We start from the raw sequence: 24,606 nt of genomic DNA, 5'->3' as shown, positions 1-24,606 counted from the left end.
ACAGTTGGTTGGATGGTTGTGCGATAAAGCACATTGCACCAGATTTGTTGTCCTTTGTTGGCAAGCAGGCCCTAAAAGATCAGCGAGAAAAAGTGTTAAGTTAACGAATGGCAGATGGATATGGGACATCAAGGGCCAGCTATTAGTGCCAGCAATCATGCAACCGTGTGAGCTTTGGGGCAGATTCTCACAAGTCCAGCTCAACCCTTGGTTGATGATCAATTCAGCTGGAAGCTAACAACTAATGGTCAGTTTTCATCGCGGACGACCTACGCAGCTTGTTTTTTCTACGACAAAACGTTTTTTTTTTGCGCCAATGAGGCGTTGGACGTCGGATAGACTTGCTCACGGAGGATTGCAACATGAGCCACATAGCCTATTATGCTTCCAACAGCCAGAACAATCAGCCACCAATGGTGCAATGTTCTCTGTGCAGGGCAATCTGGTTTGACAACTTGCAAGACGCCAGCCTAGCATTGCTGGTGGGACGGGGGGTTCACGTACGTAGTGCCCCTTTCTTTTCTGGTAAACCTACGCAGTCTCTTGTGTTGGTGTATACATTTCGAACGGACTTGTCACAATCTCTTGTACTATAACCCTTTTTCTCATAATCAAATGACGCAAAAGTCTTTGGTGCCTTCGGAAAGAAACGAAAGTATGAAACTGACACCCAAACCTGCAGTGTCGATGTCCCAGTACAAAGTGCGGACTGTACTATCGTCCAGCAGGCCACAGGTAGTTAAACAAGTGATGTAAAATCCTTTATTCAGGTATATAGGTCTTTACAACGGGAAACTTTATACCAACTACCCAGTAGGTGTAGCCAATTAATGTCTCCTGTACTCTAATAGATCAAATTCGACAGCCGGATATAGGTTGGATATGGCCCGAGCAGGTCTGTTGCCCCGGTCATGCGTCGAGGACCGTTTGTGCAGGACTCCCTTTGCGCATGGGTCGGCATCGTTGATGTCGCACTGACCGTGCTAGTGCTATGGCATGGTGGTTCCGCTCCTGTGTGATCCGTGCCAAGGTGTGGGCCTTATGGTGGTCCGTTGGTCTGGCAGTAGTGACATGTCTCTCCTGGAAGCCAGGGTGGTGGCCCCGGATGGAGAGGTTGTGTGGTTGGCTCTCCGGCGAGCAGCGTTTCAACGGTGGTGGTGCCTCATATTGACTATGAGTTTAGTGAGGGGGCGGGTGATCATGATGTCATCGTGGCTTCGGCGGTGGTGACCCCCTGATATGGATCTAGAGGCCTAGCACGAATGGCTACGCCCCCCCCCCTCGTGAGTTAGGGTATCACTTGTGTGGGTCCGAGAAAATGCTATGTGCTCTGGGCGTCGGCAACAACGATATCTACGGTGTTGCTTCCCTCTTGGCGGCGTTGCTATGGCCCCCTCACGGTGCCAGGGGTCCAGGGTGAAAACCTAGTCCATCTTTCGGGCTAGACGATGGTGGAGCCCGGTGTCATCACCCCTCTTGAGGGTGTCGTGGCGGATCCCCGACCCCTCCTGGTTGCAGATGGTATATGCGTCGAGTTTGCCTTTTCCCCAGCGTAGTGCGTCTTTATTTCTGGCGAGGGGTGGATCCGGTGATCTCCTATCTCAAGACGTGTCCCTGTGGTCTCCGTTCTCGATCCTTGATGTCTCTTGGCAAGAGCGACGCTCCATGGCCCAGAGCGAGGGGTTTGTCTCAATGGTGAGTCGGACCTTTCCGAAGATGGCTCGGTGCGTTCGTTTCCTCGGTGTCCGGTGGTTTCTCATGGCGGCACGACTCTGGTCCTCTTCTGTAGTGTTGGATGTAGTTTGTTAGGGGTGGCCTCTCCTATTTTTTATGCTTGGTGTTGGGTTGGTGGCCCTTGTTCCACTCGCTCGATGTCGTTTTGTTTTTTCTTTCGAACTGCTTGTATGAGGGTTCTCTCATAAGTTTGTATCGATTTGGTTGTTTGTGCCTTTATTTATAGAGGGGGGCGAAAACCTGTTTCGTGGAAATTCACGGTAGAGTGTACTACAACTGGATCTGACAATGAAATAATAGATTTGAAGAATCAAATAGTATATGATGACAAGTGTGAATGGGCGAAATAGCTGGGACCTATGCAAAACATGCAAATATTTAGATCGATTTGATTGTGATGATTGTGCAAGTAGCGAATAGTACTAATGAAATTAAATAGTATGGTAGCTGCAATAGTAAAGATGGGATGAAACAAACCATGTCCAGTATAAGTTGTTTTAGTTATGCTAAAAAGGACTAAATCACGGACAATAGGAGTCAGTGAAATGGTGTTTTTACAAATTTACAATTAATATAAAAATTGACAGAATTTTTAGCCAACAATAGGATGAATGCTATGTGGTATCTATTCATCATGTATGTACTGTCAAACACCACAGCATCACCAAAATCTTGGAAGTACATACTGGACTGTCAATCACACCAGAACATGCTCTTCTAACGTCCTTCCTCATCCAGTTGGTATTCATAAAAGAAATCAGTGTTTTTGTCTTTCCTGCTATTCATGATACCCAAAGTTGTCATCATATCACCCTTTGCAATCCGTGGCCTCTTGTTCCTAGAACATAAATTATAAACATCATTGGGTATGAAGCCAACATTGCCATACCAACCAGCCCTACATGTGAAAGATTTCATAACGAGATGCTTCCACATGCCAACTGCTCCCAATGCAAAGATTTCGGCTTTCTGAAATTCCTTTATTCTTCTGTGAGACCGCATGGAAGGAACCTCATCTGGCTAGCTAAAACATGACAGTGTTCATCCACAAAAGTTATCAAAATACCGAACTCCACGAACTCTGTCAAGTTTGACGGTAGGTTGCGCCTTACATCTGCAACGACTTTCAGGTCGTAGTTTCCGAGTGCGGCCCTCCATAGTGAGGAATTGTTCTTGCTGTTTCCCTGCTCTAGAGCACACAAAACGCCTAAACCGCATTGTTCGTGAAAGCTTAACCTTCTCCTTTCTAACACTGAAACCATGGCCCTTCGCATATTTGTTGTAGAACATGTATGCCTCTAGTTCACTTCCAGAAGTCATATACTCATATTCACTATCTTCGGTTACTATCCAAATTGTTGTTCACATCATGAGCTTCATCAAAATTTGTGTATGGATCCTCAAAATCATCACAGTCAGCTTCACCAAAATCTATTAAAAATGAAAACAAAGGAAACATACTTGTTACACCGTTCCTTGCTTCAGAAGTAATAACGAACGTACATTACTTACATTTGAACCATTGATGTGGATGGATAGTACCCTTTTTAAAGTTTTAAGGGGGTGTATAGAAGCACCTCTCATTAATATATTGATCCCATATTCAATATTAGTATCATAAATAATGATGCTAAAGCTGCACAAGGGAGACTGGCAAAATCAGAAACGACGTGTAGAACAATATGTATGAAGTCTAGCCGCACAAATGTGCGAGTTCCCTTGCTAGTTAACATTAATTTCTCTGCCATGTAAAAATTGTATATTGTTAATAATCAATATACAGCCAAGTACCTTCTCTCAAATGCCTTGACACAATCATGGCACATAAACATCTTACAATCCTTAATATGTAATTACATGCCCCTACCTTGTTCCTTCAGGCTTAGTTGTTTGCATATAAATAGACCAGCCAACGTAGCTACATTCAACACAAAACCACAGAAAAACAAGCTAAAAAAAATGTCTCCCACCCATGACAAGCATAGCTCCCAGGGGCTGCTCCAGGCTCAAGTTGATCTTTGGCACCACGCATTGGGATTTGTCAAGTCCGTGGCACTCAGATGTGCAACAGAACTGCGAATCCCTGACATCATCCAACACCATGGTGGTTCTATGACCCCTTCAGAGTTGGCCTCAAAGATCGGGCTCCATCCGTCTAGGCTTCCCCACTTACGGCGACTCATGCGTGTACTCACCGTGTCAGGCATCTTTCTTGTTCCTGAAGTAGCCTCACCAGACAATGAGGTTTCTTACGGGCTTACTCCAACCGCATGCCTACTTGCCAGCTGCGATGAAGTTAGATCAAACTTATCTCCCTTTCTATCTTTGTTACTTGATTCAACTTTCACTGCACCCTTTTTTGGCATGCACTCATGGTTCCTGGATGAGCATTCCACGTCCATGTTCAAGAAGGCTCACGGCCTTAACTTTTGGGAGATGGCTGAGCAGGACGATACTTACAACCAGCTAATCAACGACGTGATGGTTTCTGATAGTAACTTTCTCATGGATATCATCTTGAGGGAGTATGCTGGTGTATTTCTCTGCATAAACTCACTTATTGATGTCGCCGGAGGACACGGCGGATCTGCCAGGGCAATTGCTAAGGCGTTTCCACAAATGAAGTGCACCGTGTTGGATCTCCCTCATGTGGTTGAAGAAGCTCCTACCAGTGACCATGTGTCATTTATTTCTGGCGATATGTTTAAGTACATTCCACCAGCGGATGCTCTCTTCCTGAAGGTACACACTCCAGATTTTTCTTATTCCCTTCCCACATATACCCAGTTTACAAAAGGATGCCATAAAGTGTGTATTTAGCCGCTTGTAGGTACAAATTAAACAAATAAAGTAAGCTAATTAACTTTTTATGGAAAAACTCAACAATTTTCAATATTACAGGGGCTAATCATAACATTTTTTGCTGATGTACATCTTAGTGGGTTTTCCATGATTGGGGTGATGAAGATTGTGTCAAGATACTGAAAAATTGCAAGGAAGCTATACCTCCCAGAGAAGCTGGTGGAAAGGTGATAATCGTAGATATGGTGGTTGGATCTGGGCCAAATATGAGAATGTAACAAGAGAGACGCAGGTTTTGTTTGATCTCTTTATTATGTGTATTGAGGGGATTGAGCGAGAGGAACATGAGTGGAAAAAGATATTCATGGAAGCTGGGTTCAGCGACTACAAAATTATATCAGTGCTGGGAGTTAGATCTGTTATTGAGCTCTACCCTTGAACACTCCCATGAAAATTACGTGGTAATCGGTGTTGTATTTTAATAAACTGGCATGGCACGTGTGCTTTCTGGTTGCATGCCTTTGGCCTAGTGTGGTGAATAGTGTACGTATTTTTGTGATGTGAGACCACTGTGATGAATGAATTTGTTCCAGTGGTGTTTATGTATAGACCACTGTGAGGATTGAGATAACAAATGCTGATATTAAGATGCTAATATGCTATGTCCATGTTTTTCAGCGCCAGTACCTTCGTGAATCAGCGTATGCATGCGTAAGTTGTTTACAGCTTTAGATTACTGCGTATTATGCACGCTTGACAGTCCCGTGTGACCCCACGTACTTCCTTCCATGGATGATCACTCATGCGACTATGATTGAGCTGAAATATGAATCTGCCATACATGCATTAGTAAACTGCACCCCCCATGCTGTTGTGTTCAAATTGTTGTTATCAATTATTCAGGTGATTCATTCCTGAATTTCAGTTTAAATGGGACCAAACGCACAGCCATTTTTTCCGTTGCTCTCTGCCTCACACATACATGACTCTTTTGGAAGTAGATACACGTAGACTGTTTTGTGAAGTGCCACATTGTGACCATCCTTGAGTTCTGACTTCTGAAGAGTACTTGCACTAAGTTGGATATACTTCTGTTAAGCTGGATATATTTTTGTGTCGAAAAGATTTGGCATTCGCGCCGGTCTCCGGGATCAGTGGAGATAAAGACTAGCATATCTGTGTCCCCAAAACACTTGCTCCTGGACATAATTCTGATCTTGTGCTGGAGATCATAAGAACCAAGGGACTAGCAGTGTCAGCGTTGCTTCTTCAGCTGCTCGGTAACCCTATTCATCCGCAAGTCGTCCTCTGGAGGACGATGAGAGGACCGAAACACTTTTTTTCCCTTTCTCCAAATGTTGCCACCCAAGACCCAACTGAATTGTTTTACCCAGGAAGGAAAACCGTTAGTTCATACGAACCATTTCGTTTTCTACCACTTATCATAGATGGGTATTGTTCCTATTGCCACCCAAGTACCCAACTGAATTCTTTGTATAATTTTTTCCTGATTTTTTCTTAATGCCGGATAAATTTTGCATTCTAGTTTTTTATTCTCGACAAGAAACGGCATGAGTAAATTGTTTTTCTCTGTTATTGCACAAGGAATAATATACTCATATTTCATCAACTTTCTTGTGATTCGGTGTATTTCCTTGTTATTGGACAAGATTTGCTAGTCGAGGATAACGCTGTTCGCAGATTGTGCTGCAGCATCACCTTATTGGAATCATGTTTCTAACAGTTGGTGAACTGTTTGATTCTTCCTATTGCAAGACCAGATTTGCTGGTTGAGGATAGAGCTGCCGCGACAATTTATTATATTTTGTAACGACCTTTCTTATTTTTTTAAAAATTCTCTTCTTTTTTTCACTTTTCTATTTCAGTTTTGTTTTCTTTCTTGCTTAATTTTCTTCCATTTTTCTTTCCTACAACTTTTTTATCTCCTTCTTTTATGATGTTGCTTTAAAAACTTATCCTATTTCTTCCTTTTAGCGTTCATGTGCTTTAATTCATGATCTTTTGATGCTATTTACAAATTTATTTGGTAATAGTATGTTTTCACGGGTATATGCAAATTTTCTGCTTGTAATACTTGTGTAAAAAATAAAATAAATAACAATAAAGTATATTATCTTAGTTTTTAAAATACAAACTATCTTCAGCGAGTTGCGTGAACATTTTAGTAAATGCATAAAAACCATTTCATGGATCGTGGAATGAGTTTACAAATATGTTCCGCAAGTCAACTAAACTTTGTATTTACATTTGTGAGAATTTTCATATTGACAGTCAAATATGTTCTAAGATAAAAAAATTGACATGAAACATTTGCAACGTGTATTGTTTTTAAAGCTGCATGGACATTTTATTTGACACATATAAATATTTGAACTAAACATGCACACATATTTATTGCATAGATTGTTGAGCATATTCCAATAAAATGTCTTTCTCGCAAAAAATATATTCTGGAATATAGATTCAACTTTTATCATTAATCAAGGATCTACACATTATATTTATATCTTGTACCTTGAGATTTTGAGAATACAAATTCAAAACCGTGAGTTTTTGTAGTCGTCGCTAGATAGTCCATGGACCTAGTTGTGTTTTTTTAAACCGGTTGTAATTTTTATTAGTTCTGTTGTTCTTTGTACTGCCATGACATATGATGAATATATATGTTTTTAGAATTTATGATGAATAGATTTAAAGTTTCTCCCAAAAAGAAAAGAAAAAGTATAGGCCGTTCCATGCTTTCAATGCCACTGGCCCACTGCCACCCGCTATCGGGCTTCCCCACAACAAATTTCATGGCCCCGGCTCCGGTCACACGTGGGATAGAGCCCACCATTGTGCCATTCGCCACTGCTCGCAACGAAGGGCGGCGGCGGCTACCTCGCGCCGGCGGTCGGGCCGCCGAGGTCTCGTCGCACCACCAGGCTAACGGGTGGACGCAAGCTGCCGAGGTCGCGGCGCGCCACCAGGCAGCGTAGCGTGACGACCCAGGGGCCGAGGCTGCTCGCGGACGCACCACCGTTCGCGCCCGTGCGTCCGCCGCGGCGGCGGAGCTGCCACCCCGTCCCGCATTTCCCAGTAAGCGCTTGTTTGATCGATTTGTTCCATCTTCTACTGCTCTTGACTTCAATTTGTTTGGGCGGCGCTCCTGAGTGGGCGTTTGGTCACCCTAGCCCTACTCTCTGAATGTGTTACAATTTTAGTTCACAAAGGTTCAGGCGAAATCGTTTGTTCTCTAGCTCATTCCATGGATCGAAGTTAAAATTAGCCGAATCGCCAGCCAAATATTAGCCAGATTCGGACACCTCTGTCCGTATGTCCAAGCAACACTGTCAAGTGTCAATGACACTCATTTACAAAGAACGAACTGTAAGGTCGTCCTGGACCAGTAGGCAAGAACAGCGTGACATTGCTGGTAGTGAGTGTGGGATAGAAGAATGGGAGGAGCTCTACCGGTGGTTGCAAGAAGTTGAGCTCTCGGAGGCTCGGATGTCAGTGATGAGGCTCACTGGCTCCTAACGACGAGTGGCAAGTATAGTGCGAAATCACTTTATGTGATGATCATGTACTCAGGGCCGGGGTGCGCGACTTGCGGATGCTCGATATTTGGAAATCTCATTTCCACTTGAAGCAATGCTTGGGGCTCTTGCTTGGTTGATTTGGACTGGGCGAAACGATGTTGTCTTTGAACAGCGTGTTCCCTCTTCTCCGGTGCATAACATCTCCAAATGTTCGCTCTTTCATCGCAGTGGATGCTTCTCTGTCCTGCAAACCGTAGGGAGGCCATCAGGGTGGTTATCAGTGGGGTGGCTGGGTAGTGCCTGCTGTGTAGGCTGCTTCGGCAGTCTGGTTGCTGCCTCTTTGTTTAGTTTTTTCAGATCTTGTACCGTGACGTTGGTTTTCCCACTGAAACTCCTGCTTTTCTATATAAAGCATAGCATTTAGCCTTTTCTCTAAAAAAGTAGAAAGCGTGATGTCCCAGCTAGAAAATGTTCTATATTTGGGGTGTGAGAAGCGTGTCTTGACCATGTGATAAGATAGCGGGTTATATCACAAATGGAAACCATGCTTGCGGAATTGCTATATTTTCTGAAGGTGTGTAATTGGTAGCTAGTATGCCCCGATGAATAAAATTTACTGATAGGTGGTTATTTGTTCTGTTCAAGTATAGATATTTACAAAGCAAAAATATGTACAACCTTTTCATTAGGTGTGGCAAAAACATGTCTTCCACTTCCGGTCTCTAACAGAACAAATTCGAGAGTAGGGCCTGATATTTTAATTTAAAAGAAGTGGAACTCAAGTGAAATGTTTGAAAGAAAATGAGTGAAACTTAATATATGAAAAAAAAGCATTTCACAAAATATTATGCCAATAGCTAGGCAATAAACTGATAGCTACTATTCACATTGATTTTTACCTGCCATGTAGCAATATGTATATTGCTGCTGTAAGTTTTTCTCAAATACCTTCACCAAATCCTGGGATATAAATTTCTCATCATTCTTAAATAACTTATTACCCATGGCCCTACCTTGTGCCTTAGCAACTTGCCTTAGTATGTTGATGAGTTTGTTCATATATAGACCAGCACACATGTGTACAATCCCACCCATAACCAAAGAAAGCAAGTTCAACAAAAATGTCACCCATTCAAAGCAAGAATAGCTCTCAGGATTTGCTCCAGGCTCAAGTTGACCTTTGGCACCATGCATTGGGATTTGTCAAGTCCATGGCACTAAAATGTGCAATGGAACTGCAAATCCCTAACACCATCCAACACCATGGTGGGGCTATGACACCTTCTGAGTTGGCCGCAAAGATCGGGCTCCATCCATCTAAGCTTCCCCGCTTACGACGGCTCATGCGGGTGCTCACCGTATCAGGCATCTTTGCTGTCCATGAATCCACCACGGCAGACAAGGAGGCTGTTTATGTGCTTACCCCAACCACTTGCCTCCTCGTTAGCGATGAAGTTAAATCGAATTTATTTCCCATTCTGTCTTTGATGCTTGATTCAACTGTCCTTGCCCCCTTTTTTGGCATGAACTCATGGTTCCTAGATGAGCACTCTACATCCTTGTTCAAAAAGGCTCATGGCCTTACCTTCTGGGAGATGGCTGACAAGAATGATTCTTACAACCAGTCAATCAACAATGCAATGGTTTCTGATAGTAACTTTCTCATGGATATCATCTTGAGGGAGTGTGGTGATGTATTTCTTGGTATAAACTCGCTTATTGATGTCGCTGGGGGCCATGGTGGAGCTGCCAGTGCAATTGCGAAGGCATTCCCGCAAATGAAATGCACAGTGTTGGATCTCCCTCACGTGGTTGAAGAAGCTCCTACTGATGACCATGTGTCATTTATTTCTGGCGATATGTTCAAGTACATTCCACCAGCGGATGCTCTTTTCCTGAAGGTACACCCTTTAGATTTTTCTCTTCCCTTTGCACACATCCTAATTTTGCAGTAGGATGTCATACAATTTGCATTTAGCTACAAATGCGTACCAATTGAACCACAAACGTAAGCTAACTATTTGTTTGAAGAAACTCATAATTCCGAAGATTATAAGGTCTAATCCTATTTTTTGTTGATGTGCATCTTAGTGGGTTTTTCATGATTGGGGCGACGAAGATTGTGTCAAGATACTAAAAAAATGCAAGGAAGCTATCCCTCCCAGAGAGGCCGGTGGGAAGGTGATAATCGTAGATATGGTGGTTGGATCTGGGCCAAATGAAATTGTTACAAGAGAGACACAGGTTTTCTTTGATCTGTTTATCATGTTTCTCGAGGGGATCGAGCGAGAGGAGTTCGAGTGGAAAAATGTATTCATGCAAGCCGGGTTCAGCGAGTACAAAATTATATCGGTGCTGGGGGTTAGATCTGTTATTGAGCTCTACCCCTGAACGCTCCACGCAAAATTATGTGGAGTAATCATATTATATATTCAAAAAACGGCATGAACAGCGTTTGTGCTGTCTTGTTGTATGCATGTGCTTTGGTGTGACCGATATGCTTACAGCCAGCTTATTGCATTTTGCGAGGTGTGAGTAGTTGTGACCAGTGAGTTACCTCTGTCACTGCAAGACATATATGTGTAGCAGGTTATATGGAGTCTGCTCCGGTCGTGTTTTTATGTATAAATTACCATCGACAGTTGGGTGTATATTTTCTTAATGGAGATAATGAATGATATTGAGATGTTATGTCTATGTTTCAGTGTCCACTCTTATTATTCAGCATCTGTACTTCGGTGATTCGGTGTATGATACTGATTGCATGTCTGATTGCTGACTAAAGAAATTCTACAGTTCATGAATAATTTAGTAGTGCTCTGTTGATTCAGCTAATCAGTGTCATTTAACATTTTGTCCAAAAGGTAATATGTCATATGCGTGTTGACTCATTTCTAAATTGCATCTGCAGGCTTCTGTGTTTTAAACATTTGCTATTAATTATCCTGAATAACTCTACTTTCTAGATTCGGCCAACACACAACCATTGTCTAATTCCTCTCTGCATCACATAAGTTGCTGGGGAAGTTTACACGTAAATTGTTCATGCAGCAATCTTGAAGCAATCATGGCATTCGCAGTGTGACCAGCGTTCAGTTTTGAAGATGTCCTGAAGTGTAGTGACACCGACTTGACTGCGATATATTTTGTGTCAGTATGTTTGGTAGCGGAGCCAATCACCTGGAGTACTGAAGACAAAAGGCAGCACTACTAATCTTGGATCTCAGTGTTTTCTTCCTCCTGGAGATGTTTCTGATCTTGTGTTGGAGAACATAGGAAGTTCAGAATCAATGGACTTGCAGTGTCGGTCTTGCTTATTCAGGTGCTTGACATGATGACACGGTGCCCAAGCCAACTTTTTTTTATGAGAAACACCTGATCAATTCATCTTCAATCATGGTAGTACAACAAACATCAGAAACAATAAAAACGCTATTGTCAAATCTGATGCGACAATTCAACAGTTGCGAGCAGGTATGATGAACGAACATGCTATTATGATTGAATTGAACATAAATCTATCTCTTTTAAAAAGAAAGAAATTTTTTAATGATAAACAGGCGTGGATGGAATCTAAGAGCAATAGTGTGGTGTGAGTAGCATGTACGTGTGAGTGGGTGCTGTATGGGTTCTTGTCTCATTTCTTCTTAATATAATGATACACGGATCTTCCGCCTCATAATATAAGAGCGCTCTACACTAAGAGCGTTCTACACTAATGTCAAAAACGCTTTTATAGTGTAGTGTCAAAAACGCTCTTATATTATGGGACAGAGGGAGTAGAATGTAACTAGTGAAAGTTGTATATGAACTGTTGACACCGTATATCTCAAAAACTATTGCATCACAGAGGTAAACATTAAACAGGGAGCTACAACGACCTAACCAAATGCTTGAGGATAATTAAGGTGTTGGTTGGCTTTGGGCCATGAGACATCATGGTGAAAGGGAAATTTGTTCAAGTATACGTTGGTTGGCTTTGGGCGATGACACGTCATGGCGAAAGGGAAATGACTCCCGTTTGGTAGTATTATCCAATCATTTGATATGACTCTTCTGTGCGCACTGTCATGGTCCTAGATGCTATTTTGATGTGTGTGATGTGCAAACACCTGGGGATATTGATACAAAACCAACCTCGTGGAGCACGAGTGCCAAAAAGTATTCTGTTGGTATCACCAAATCTCATCAGTTATTTTCATGCTTGCCCTTTTTTAGAAACCACGTGAGAAGCGTGATGGCGATCATCTGGGCACACCTTTTTCTTCAGTAAATTTAGTAAGTCAGATTCAGTTGACAGTCAAGAGTATCTCAGATTCCTTCTCTTAGATTTCGAGTTTCTGGATAGCAATAGTATATGTAAGCAGTGAGTATAGTATATCGAGGGGGCAACGTCTGGTTTTCCCTGTACATATATCTGCCAACGCAAACAGAAGCAGCACACGCACACTGCATCGATCATGGCGCTCACCGGCCAGAGCACCGACGACCAGGCCGTGCTGGACGCCGAGCACGAGCTCTGGGCAACCACATTCTCCTACATCAAGTCCATGGCGCTCAAGTCGGCCCTGGACCTCCGCCTCGCCGACGCCATCCACCACCACGGCGGCGCCGCCACCCTCCCCCAGATAGTCGCCAGGGTCGCGGTGCACCCGTCCAAGGTCCTCTGCCTGCGCCGCCTCATGCGCACGCTCACGGTCTCGGGCGTCTTCAGCGTCGTCCAGCAGGAGGACGTCGTCGTCCCGGCTGCCCCCGTGAACAACGGCACCTGCAACGGCGCCGTCGCTGCCGAGCCCTTGTACGCTCTCACGCCGGTGTCCCGCCTCCTCATCGGCTCGCAGAGCTCGGGTTCCATCATGGCCTTCGTGCTCAGCCCCGTCCTCGTCGCCCCCTTCCTCGGGATCGGCGCGTGGTTCCAGCACGCGCTGCCGGACCCCTGCCTCTTCGAGCAGGCGCACGGCGAGGCGCTGTGGGAGATGTCCGGGCACGACGCGGCGCTGGACGCGCTGATCAACAGCGCCATGGTCTCGGACAGCCGCTTCATCGTGGACATCGCCGTCAGGGAGAGCGGCGACGTTTTCCGGGGGATAAGCTCCCTGGTCGACGTGGGCGGTGGCCTCGGCGCGGCGGCCCAAGTCATCTCGGAGGCGTTCCCGCACCTGCAGTGCAGCGTGCTGGAGCTCGAGCACGTCGTCAGCAAGGCGCCCGCCGGCACCTGCGTCAAGTACGTTGCCGGCGACATGTTCGAGAGCGTTCCACCGGCAGACGCCGTCTTCCTCAAGGTTCGTACATCCTCTTCCTCCACTAATTAGCATTTTGTCTATGTTCAACATTAAAGTTGCATACGCGGTATCTCCATGTTTGTCTTCAGTCGGTTCTTCATGACTGGGACGACGAGAAGTGCGTCAAAATACTGAAGACTTGCAGAAAGGCCATTCCTCCAAGAGAGGCGGGAGGGAAGGTGATAATCATCGATATAGTGGTCGGAGCAGACAAGAAGCACGGGGAGGTGCATGCGTTGCTCGATCTGTACATTATGTTTATCAATGGTGTTGAGCGAGATGAGCAAGAGTGGAGCAAGATCTTCCTAGAAGCTGGGTTTAGCGGCTACAAGATTATACCGGTTCTAGGGTTCCGGTCGATCATCGAGGTCTACCCGTGAAATGTTTGGTGATTACGTACTTTTGTGTCGATGTGTGTGTGTGTGTGTGCATTTAAATTCAGACTTTGACAAAAGGTTGATGGATACATTTTCCTATCTATGATTGGGGCGATGTAGACTGTGGAGGTATTAATACTGTGGAAGGTTCGATGTCATCCCTCCTAGAAATGTTGGGTCAGGTGATAATCCTGGATATGGTGATTTTATCTAAGGACAAACGAGATCGTTACAAGAGACATGTTCTAATTTGACACCTATCTATAATGTACTTCTTTTACGTAAACCATGTATATCTTTTTCTGCAAATGATAACGAACGAACGTTCACAAACGGTTCCGGGCATGAATGCTCTCTTGTGCGTTCAATCTTGCGCACAAATCTCAATATCGCGACAACATGGCAATCTTCATTTCACTCTTTTTTTTTTTGAGCGAATGGGACTGCACTGTGAAGTCCAGTCTCTTTCCTTACTTCTTCTCGATCTGATTCGGGTGCCAACTTTTTCATGTGTATATAGATGGTAATTTTAAACCAGTGTCAGTTTTGTCTAGAGCATGGAAAGTCGCGTGTGTAGCAACATTCCCCCTGATGTAGTGTGGCAATTACTGAAAACATGTGTGACAACTTCTCTGCATAGCATGCCATTTTTTTCTTGCTTGTAGCATGACAATTCACACTGTCAATTCTTTTTCTATGCATGTCAATCCTCGTATGCTAGCATGCTAATTCCTGAACATGTTTATCGTCTATAGCATCATAATTCTCTATGCTACAACCTAACAATTCCAGCATGGCAATCCGTGATCATGTGGCAAACTTCTATGTTGTAGCATGACAATTTCTAAACATGTGGACAATTCTCCCTTATATCAGGGAATTCTTCTATAATGCAACATTTTTCATGTTCTAACATTTATAGCATGACAATTTTCTTCATGCACAACATGGTAAATCCTAAAAATATGTCAAGCTTTCTCTATTGCAACATGACAATTCTCTGTTCTGGTAACATCGTCACATCATGGCAATCCTCAAGCGGTGTGTGAGGGATACAAACGTACCATATGACCAACCATCACGGCCGCATACTCCTCATTATTTTTTTCATCCATTATGAACGTGCCTTTAAGATACTCGTGCATGGCAATTACTGAAAACATAAAGGTACGCGTGCTTTTTTAAAGGTATACTTTCGCCTTTTTGATTGAATAAAATATGAATCTGTTTGTGTTTTCAAAAGAAAGAGAAAAGGAAAACATGTTTTCCTTGGGCCCTTTCGTAATGAACCATTGGTTCATTGTGTAGTGTAATTAAACAACCATATTGCATTAATTTAGCTAGTGCGACTTGGATATTTCATACAGCTCCACAAATTTTATGTGCCAAATGCAAACATTGGCATGTCAAGGTATTGGAAAGAGTTTTTTTTACCAGAGTCCTTGGGATTCATTCCCTTAATTAAGAAGAAAAGAGTTGTCATGTTAGTTAACGAAAAAATGGAAAAAAATCATCACAAACCATGGATCAGGCACACACAAGATACATCACACCCACCCACTGTGAAGATGATCTCGTCGAGGTTGTACATTTGTGTCACCGTCATCATACCCCTCGAGCAAGCGACTCCAACTTCATCAGAAACGACTGACGACTAAGCCCACACCGCAGAGGCCATGAGAATCTACATGAAGCTCGCCAAGCAATCAACCACATGAGTCGGTGACAACGCAACTCCATTTCTCACAATGAGCTAACAAAGAAAAAACTATGCAAGCTGGTGTTGTGGAAGATCGATCACACAACGTGCCACCGAAAGAAGTGAAACTATTTACAATGTTCGTCATACACTGATTAGGGGTTGGACAATGAGATCATGGTGAAAAGGATATGACTCAGGCCTCAGAAAAGAAAGAGAATGTGGATACTTTTTTTATTCAGTTATATACTCTTGGCTCTACGTCATGGTCCTCGGTATCCTAGATGGCGTCGATGTGTGTGTATTATATTGGCCAAACATCTCGAAAGAGAGTCATTCCTAATCTCTCTAGGTACGATGCTTACGTGTTTTTTTTGCGGGGGTACGATGCTTACGTTGACATAACCATATATAGGACCCATCACGCGGAGCACGAGGCCGAAGCCTAATTTGTTGATGTGATTAAATTGTTTGCAGGTTGCAGCGGTGAGCTCGTCTATTTTGTTCTTTAATGTTTGGAAACATTTTTATGTCTTGGCACACTTTGCCGATGTTTCCATTTCTTTTAGAAACCATGTGGGAAACGTGATGGCGACAAATTTAGCAGGTCAAAGCCAGTCAACAACCAAATCTATTTCGGATTTACCTTTTGAAGACATATTTTTGGTGAGATTTCTCCCTTCTTCCTAGTTTATCAGGGTCTCACATATTTCGAGAATTTCCCTCTAGTTTATCTTCTGTGTTGTTGGTTAACCCACCGCATATTTTGAGATTTACCCATTTAATCAGCTCAAAATTCACACTATTTTGAGTTAGAACGATTTTGTTTTGTTTCGTAAAAATACCTTGGAGTTTGCTCATCAGTCCATGGTGGCGGCATCAGAGTGATGGGGCCATATGAAATGGAACAAGGACTCATGACTCAATCCCTGCCTTGATGTGCATGTGGTGTTTTTGCCACGTCGAACGCTGGCTCTAGATCTACTTCCTCCATTCCAAAATAGATGATTCAACTTTGTACTAACTTTGCTAAAGTTAGTATAAAGTTGGGTTATCTATTTTAAAACGGAGGGAGTAGTAGGTAGTCATCCGGTGCTTCAACCTAACACATCATGGCAGCAATGGCGGCAAGTATGATCTCCAGTTTGGTTTCTTCAGTGGTTCTCCCATTGCACTTTCTTGTGATCCCCATCTTTCAAGGGTGGCTCAGGAGCCCTTTCAAAACTTAGAAGGCTAGTGCAATTTATGCAAATGTGGTCTTTCATAGTTTTTTCATTGTAAGCTTGAATGGAAGTCGATATGCAAAAGATAAAACTAGAGGCAATGGCTTAGTTGATGGAATTGGAGATGTTCGTTGTCCTTGTGTGCTCCAGTTTATCTATTTTATTAAAAAAAATTAATTGATGATCGACGAGGAAAAAAGGAAAACGAACATCTTGAACACAATAAATTATAAAATTAACAATAAGTAAAGCCAAGGATCAAAACTGAACAAATCGGCATACAGAATAAAAATAAAGAAAAACCCAAGGCCATCTACATTGCACATTTTTTGCGGTAGTATCACCAAATCCTACCGCAAACTTTGTGACTGCAATTCACCCATGGAGCAACACGTGGCCTAACAAAGGACGCAAGACTCTAAGACAACATCTTCAAGAAGGAATCATCCCTCTGACAAGAACATTCACAAAGTCAAACCTGGGGCTATCATCCACAAAGCCGAACTTGGAGCCAACATCTGACGGGAAAACAACATGCACAATCTTCTAGCCACAGAGCTAGATTATGGATTTTCACCCGAAGAGAATGTAACCTTGGTGTCAACCGTCAATGCTGCCATCCACCGCTCTACCAGCCTGCTTACACAGAGTGAAAGAACTATCTGGCCAAATGATAATTCTTGAGGAGAGAAGATTGTTGAAATATATTGCCCGCTTTTCTCCATCAGTTCGGACTTTTGGATGAGTTGGCTGGAGCATATTTAATATGATATCCGAGCCAGGAGGTGAAGACCCTGCCAACGCAGTATTAAAAAATGATTATGTGGCCTAAATAAATCTCAAGTCTAAGGGCTAAATAAGTCTAGATGTGAGGAAGGGTGTTGAAATATATTACCCGTCTTTCTCCATCAGTTCGGACTTTTGAATGAGTTAGCTGGAGCATGTTCAATAAAGATGTCACCATGTCACTCCTACCACACCACGCTACGTTCAATCTTCAATTATGTTTTACTTTCCCTATTTTTAAATATAAGTCTTATTTTAGAGATTTCAATGCGGTACACGGAGGGAGTATGACGAAGGGCTAAATTTCGTCAATCTTAAAATGTAACTGCACTTTCTCGTGATGAATATTAAAATCGGAGAAGGATTCAGCTGCATGAGTGGTGAGTGACTCGAGAGACTATTTAGCGAGCAGTACCGGAGATCTAGCTACCAACAAGTACGAAAAACAAGCTAAGAACAACCACCCTGCAGGGCGGCACGTAGTACTCCATGGCGCTCACCGGCGACTACAAGCTCATCAGCACCGAGGACATGCTCCAAGGCCACGCCGAGCTCTGCATCCACGCCTACGGCTTCGTCAAGTCCATGGCGCTCAAATGCGCCATAGAGCTCGGCATTCCCGGCGCCATCCACGGCAACGGCGGCGGCGCCACGCTCGGCGAGCTGGCCACCATTATCGCCCTCCCTCCCTCCAGGCTCCCGCGCCTGCGCCGCCTCATGCGCGTGCTCACCGTCTCGGGCGTCTTCTCCGTCCAACACCAGCAGCCGGACGACTCCGCGGGCTGCGCCATCGTCGTCTACGGGCTCACCTCAGCCTCCCGCCTCCTCGCCGGCGACGGTGAGGCGTCGTCCGGACTGTCCCGTCTAGTGTCCCTCATGGTCGACCCGAACCTCACCGCGCCGTTCTCCGGCATGAGCGCGTGGTTCATGGACGACGAGCAGCCGCGCTCCTTCTTCGAGATGCACCACGGCGAGGACATGTGGGATATGGCCGCGCGGGAGGCTGCTCTGAGCAGGACGATAGGCGACGGCATGACCGACGACAGCCGCTTCGTCGTGGAGGTGCTCCTGAGGGAGGGCCGCGCGCGCGACGTCTTCTCCGGGGTGCGCTCGATGGTCGACGTCGGCGGCGGCACCGGCACCATCGCAAAGGCCATCGCGGCAGCTTTCCCGCACGTTGAGTGCAGCGTCCTGGATCTCCCACACGTCGTCGCGGAGGCCCCCGCCGGCGGAGAGGTGCGATTCATCGAGGGCGATATGTTCGAGCACATTCCCCCGGCCGACGCTGTTCTGCTCAAGGTAATTTCACATGTGTTCCATACTTTTTTTTAGTCCGCATGTGTTCCATACTTGCATTGTGAGTCAGTACCTAGTTTTGAGGCCGGTGTTATTTTGTTGTACCGTGTTTTTTTTTCCTTGAGCTATACTGGTATTAGTCATAATAATCATTTTTCCTGCAAAAAAAAGGTCATAATAATCATTTTGTGTAGAGGTACTTTTTTCATGTTAATAGGAGCTTTATTTTTTGAGGCACTAATAGAAGCTTTATTGACTCAAAAACGTCAAATATGGTCATACAAACCCATAGATCGAGCTTAGACATGCCCTTTGCATATGAGGATGACATGCACATATACACTATATTATCGAGGGTACACGCAAACACTTAAATGCTTGATTAAGTTGAAATATTGAACGCACAAGCCTACATGCACTTTGATTAAATATCCTACATCATATCGATATTTTCGTATTGTAGTCAGTGATGCACGATTGGCGTGACGACGAGTGCGTCAAGATACTACGAAGGTGCAAAGAGGCAATCCCTTCCAGAGAAGCTGGAGGGAAGGTGATAATCATAAACATGGTGGTTGGTTCTGAAAAGTCGAAGGGTAATAGTACTAAAAAGGAGGAGGCACAAGCATTGTACGATCTCTTCCTCATGGTTTTTGAGGGAGGTGAACGAGAAGAGCATGAGTGGGAGAAGATCTTCTTGGAAGCCGGATTCAGTGGCTACAGTATCATACCTATGCTAGGAATTAGGTCCATCATCGAGGTCTATCCTTAACTAAACAACAAACTTGCTATGCAACCTTGGTAAATAATGTTCAAACTTCGTAAGCTAATTATTGCCTATATTAATTTATGCTTTATATATGTATGTGCACAGCATGTACGCCCTGCTTGTCCTTCAAGTTTGTGCGGGTTTAATTTGCTCAAATTAGCTGGCTTTCATGTTTGGGTCAGAGATGAATGTAGTCATTTATGTATCTTGGAGTGTATGCAAGTTACTCCAAATTGTTTTTCATCGGTGTAATAAAGATGTGTTGATAATATTATGATGACCCCCTTACATGTTAACTGTTCACGATATTTATTGGTTTTTGCTGCCATGAATTGACACACATGAGAAAGGCAATATCATTGAGATTCAACATAGCAATGCAAGGCATCATATATATTGGAAATATAAAAACAAATCTTATGTAACTATTCTTTATTGCTTTCTTAGTTACGTCGACGAATTCTCTGTGGTCTCGCCTTCATCGACCTCTAAAGTGACCGTGATGCCTGGACTAGTGGACAAGAAACTGCTAAGACACAAACAAGCACACGATACAAAAATGCAATTCGAATAAAAAGCTAGATTTCAAGCTTATACCCAATTTGAGATGGTCGTTTACATTGCTTCTCCAGAAGAGTTAGAAAGATATCTTGGTAACTTCAATGATTGCGGTGGATGAATGGAACCACACTTTCTTATAATATGTTTACCATATGTATCATCAATTTGTTTTGTACATTGTCACTAAAATATAAGGTTAAAAAGTGGAAAAATATGATGAGAAGAAACCAAACATATCATGCTAGGCTTAAGTTATCTAAGGCTCAAGTTGAGTTGTCATTTTCATCATTGGTCATGACTATGTAATAATGACATAGTCCGACAGAATGAATCCACATGACATTAATAAGAACTAAATAAGTAATCAAGCATTATGTCTTCTAGTTGAGATGCATGAAAGGGACATACCGTATAACATTCAAGATGCCCATGTATAATATGTACTAATGTTGTACGTAAACCTTCTATATATTTATAAGCAATGAGTAATGCTATAGAATAAGTTAGAGTAAACTTAGGATGTGCTATATATTTCTTTTGTCTCAATATTGTTTTACCAAATTCTATATAAAAGTTTAAAGGGCCAAGGTTGTGCTATTGGATAAGTGAGGGTCAACTTAGGATGTGCTAAATATTTAACCCTAACTATACCGGAAGATTCTCGTCGTCATGATTACGTGTGCAAGTCGCAACACACTCTCTATGGACTTAAGCAGTCTCCTCTATCTTGTTATGCTTGCCTCGGTGATAAACTTCACCGGCTCAGTTTCTCATCTTTCAAGGAAGACACCTCATTTTTGTATTCTCTCGCGGAGGTATTATTACTTTCATGTTGGTCTATGTTGATAACATTGTCATCGTTGGGTCAGCATCACATGTTTCCTACAAAAAAGTTCACTGGGTTGTTAGTTGTCTTGTTCAATCTCTCTCGGTCGTCTTTCTAGTCACGGATTTTGGCCAACACGAGTAGTTCTCGGCCTCGAAGCAGCTTACAATTTAGGGGCTTGTTGTTGAGTCATAATAACTATGCACCATATTTGCTTCGTCGAGCCAGTCTGAAGAATTGCAAAACTACTTCTACACCAATGTCCGTGGAGGAAAAGATGGGACATGACCATGGTCTGGTCCTTGGTTTAGATGGCATCGTCAAATACATAATAGGTGCGTCTTCAGGTTGGATCCTTTTATCTACGCTAATCTTCATCGGCGGCGGTTGTTGTTCTGCTACGCTGGTCCTATGGGCCTTAGCACGATAACTTCCCGACTGTCTTCTTACGGCATATCTCTCTCAAAGTAGTTTTGGTGATTGAGGACAACATGTTTGCGGACTAATCCTGTGCTTTGAATTATTCACAGATTCTCCCCTGGCATGAGATGCTTTCTTCCCCTCGGAGTGTATTTCAAGACGGTGTAGCTCTTTCGTTTCTTTCTCGGTGGACTAGTTGCGTAGAGGGCACCGTACTATCAAGAGAGGGTCCGCTAGGGTTTTGCATGGGTGGAATCATCACGTACACATCAGCTTCTCACCCTCCGAGCTTTTCCTGTCCATTGAAGAGATCTCTCCTCTCTTCCTTGTTCTGTCTGGGTCTAAGCGGCAGTACCGCGCACCCAGCGGTAGTACCGCTGAGAAGCCACAAGCGGCAGTACCGCTTCACAGCGGTAGTACCGCCGTGGCTCCACAGCAGTAGTACCGCTAGGGGCCTGGCACCTCCGCCTGGTCCTTAGCTTCTTTGAGAGATCCCTTCTCCCTCTCTCTCTCTCTCTCCAGCGGTAGTACCGCACTGCCTGCGGTACTACGGCCGAAGGGTCACAAGCGGCAGTACCGCTCCACAACGGTACTACCACCCTTGACCCCACTGCCGTAGTACCGTTGGGCAGTCTGGCTCCTACCGCCTCGATTCGAGAGGTCTTTTTCTCGTGTCGGGTTTTGCGGCACTAGTCACGGTTGTAGTGGCGGTAGTACCGTTCCTGGAGCGGTAGTACCGCCCTACCACCGCGGTAGTACCGTAGTTGGATCTGTTCCCTACTAGTCTCCTCAGCGCGGCAGTACCGCTGGCTGGGGCGGCAGTACCGCTGTCCTGGCGGTAGTACCGCCCCCTCTCAGCAGTAGTACCGCCCTGTGCGGGGCTGGTTGGTGGGGGGGGGGCAACGGGATTGTTGCCCCCACTATAAAAGGGAGTCCCCTTCTTCCTTCTCACCTACCTCTTCCTCCCCGAAGCTCCATTTATTGCTCAAGCTCCATTAAATACTCCAAGCTTCATTTCCGCCCGATCTATCTCTCTAGCCAATCAAATTTGTTGATTTGCTCGGGAGTGGTTGAGAAGGCTCCGATCTACACTTCCACCAAGGGATTTTCGATTCCCCCACTCATCCCTAGCGGATCTTGTTACTCTTGGGTGTTTGAGCACCCTAGACGGTTGAGGTCACCTCGGAGCCATATTCCATTGTGGTGAAGCTTCGTGGTCTTGTTGGGAGCCTCCGATTAAGTTGTGGAGATTGCCCCAACCTTGTTTATAAAGGTTCGGTCGCCGCCTTCAAGGTCACCAATAGTGGAATCACGGCATCTCGCATTGTGTGAGGGCGTGAGGAGAATACGGTGGCCCTAGTGGCTTCTTCGGGAGCATTGTGCCTCCACACCGCTCCAACAGAGACGTACTTCCCCTCAAAAGGAAGGAACTTCGGCAACACATCCTCGTCTTCACCAGATCCACTCTTGGTTATCTCTTACCTTTACTTGTGCAAGATCTTTAGTGTTTCTACCCTTGCTTGCTTGTATGCTTGTTGTTATTGCATCATATAGGTTGCTCACCTAGTTGCACATCTAGACAACCTACTTTGATGCAAAGTTTAATTTGGTAAAGAAAAGCTAAAAATTGGTAGTTGCCTATTCACCCCCCTCTAGTCAACCATATCGATCCTTTCAATTGGTATCAGAGCCTCGTCTCTTTATTCAGGACTTTACCGTCCAAAGAGTATGGTTGATACCGTAGACGGTGTGGAGGAACACTCCGGTGTGAATCCGATCTCGTCTACGAGAGATGGGGGAACTTCGGTCTCTCGTGAGGAGTTCAATGTGGCCTTGGGGACATTGAAAACCTCCATGACGACCGAAGTTGAAAGCATGTTTACTAAATTTCTTGAGGGGCTTAAACTTTCCACCGCACCGTTGAAAGTGGGTGATCCTGCCAACAAGGTGTCGAATGCTATCCCCGACAAGGGGGAAGCTAGTAGTGAAAAGGCTCCTTCTTCTAGTGGCAAGAATGGCACCGGCATCTTTGCCCATGTGGAACCACCACTTGTTTATGGTGGACCGGTTCCTACCACTCATTTGAATCATGCCGGTCCTCCCCCTAAGATTGTGAAAAATATGGATTTTGATTCTTGGGTTTACCGCTTTAAACGTCATTTAAATCATGTGAACACTAACCTTTGGAGAATCATTGAAGAAGGTTTCTATCCACATGATCCAAGCAACTTCACTCCTCGAGAAGCCGTGGACAATCAATTCAATGAGAATGCTCTCTTCATCATTCAAGATGCAATTCCACCCAAAGACCTACCTCATCTTCGTCCCTTCGCCTTGGCCAAAGATGCATGGCATTGTGTCGTGTCTCTCTACCGGGGAAGCGCAAGCATTCAACGCTCCAACTATGAAGTGGTACAAGATGAGGCCGATGAGTTTGCAATGAAGGAAGATGAAGAACCTCGTGAGCTTTATCGGAGAGTAACCAAACTCGCGGTCTCACTATGAGATCACGGGAGCAAGGACACGGATGACAATTGGATCAAGCGCAAATTCCTCAAGGCAATGATGCCCTACCACAAGGCCATGTCCTCCGTCATTCATCAAAGACCGGAATTCCACACTTTGACCTCAAGCGAAGTGTTGGATGAGTTTGTGGCCATGAACATTTTGGACAAGACTGCCGACAATGCGGTGCTCCGTTCTCAACGGGCAAAGAAGCCTAACCTTGCATTGAAGGCCAAGCTCACCATGGAAGAAGAAGAAGAGGAAGAAGAGGAGAGCAACCCCGAAGATACGAAGTATGCATATCATGAACACATGGCACTTGCTTCAAGGCAATTTTGGAGCAAGAAAAACTCGAGGCCCAATTTTAGCAAAAACAATTTGAGTGGCACAAGGGGCAAGCAACATGTAAGGACTTACTACAATTGCGGCAACGTGAGTCATTTCGTTGCGGAATGCCCGTATGAGAAGAGGGAAGACAATGGTGGCAAACTCATCCGAAAGGACAAGGCCAAGTCGTTCCCCAACAAGAACAACTTCACCAAGAAGACTCCTCCCAAGGCTTTGGTTGTGCAAGAAGAGTACAATGAGGATGATGACGATGATGAGTCGGTTGCCATGGCCTCCGTTGCCATTGCAACAACGTCACGGGTGTCTCTCTTCGACTCACCCAACGAGAGCATCATCGCCAAGGGCCTCATGGCTAAAGCCACCAACAAGGTAACCTCCAATATCAAAACTACCATCATTAATCATCCTTCCCAAACGGATAGCATTAATGAACTTG

The 24,606-nt window shown here is 44.4% G+C and overlaps 3 protein-coding genes and 2 pseudogenes across 3 annotated transcripts; 4 read left to right on the top strand and 1 right to left on the bottom strand.

The window, feature by feature from the left end:
- Positions 1–2,542: 2,542 nt before the first annotated feature.
- Positions 2,543–3,553, bottom strand: LOC147992157 (protein FAR1-RELATED SEQUENCE 5-like; annotated as a pseudogene).
- A 130-nt stretch (positions 3,554–3,683) lies between these two features.
- On the top strand, positions 3,684–4,975 carry LOC125524839 (acetylserotonin O-methyltransferase 1-like; annotated as a pseudogene).
- A 4,127-nt stretch (positions 4,976–9,102) lies between these two features.
- LOC125521873 (acetylserotonin O-methyltransferase 1-like) lies at positions 9,103–10,775 on the top strand. Its single transcript, XM_048686936.2, has 2 exons — positions 9,103–9,979; positions 10,170–10,775. Exons 1-2 carry the CDS (start codon positions 9,200–9,202, stop codon positions 10,467–10,469), a joined length of 1,080 nt encoding a protein of 359 aa, XP_048542893.1. The 5' UTR covers positions 9,103–9,199; the 3' UTR covers positions 10,470–10,775.
- Positions 10,776–12,387: 1,612 nt separating this feature from the next.
- On the top strand, positions 12,388–13,976 carry LOC125537364 (O-methyltransferase ZRP4-like). Its single transcript, XM_048700671.2, has 2 exons — positions 12,388–13,360; positions 13,450–13,976. The coding sequence occupies exons 1-2, from the start codon at positions 12,539–12,541 to the stop codon at positions 13,738–13,740; spliced, it is 1,113 nt and encodes a 370-aa protein (XP_048556628.1). The 5' UTR covers positions 12,388–12,538; the 3' UTR covers positions 13,741–13,976.
- Positions 13,977–17,845: 3,869 nt separating this feature from the next.
- On the top strand, positions 17,846–19,806 carry LOC125537356 (acetylserotonin O-methyltransferase 1). The gene is made up of 2 exons (XM_048700664.2): positions 17,846–18,744; positions 19,205–19,806. Exons 1-2 carry the CDS (start codon positions 17,935–17,937, stop codon positions 19,511–19,513), a joined length of 1,119 nt encoding a protein of 372 aa, XP_048556621.2. The 5' UTR covers positions 17,846–17,934; the 3' UTR covers positions 19,514–19,806.
- Positions 19,807–24,606: the final 4,800 nt, after the last annotated feature.

This window comes from Triticum urartu, chromosome 1A (genome assembly GCF_056163025.1).
Source record: "Triticum urartu cultivar PI428250 chromosome 1A, HENAU_Tu73, whole genome shotgun sequence".
NCBI classification, from domain to species: Eukaryota; Viridiplantae; Streptophyta; class Magnoliopsida; order Poales; family Poaceae; genus Triticum; species Triticum urartu.
Note: the sequence above shows the minus strand (reverse complement) of the source record. Positions and strands in the feature narration are given on the sequence as shown.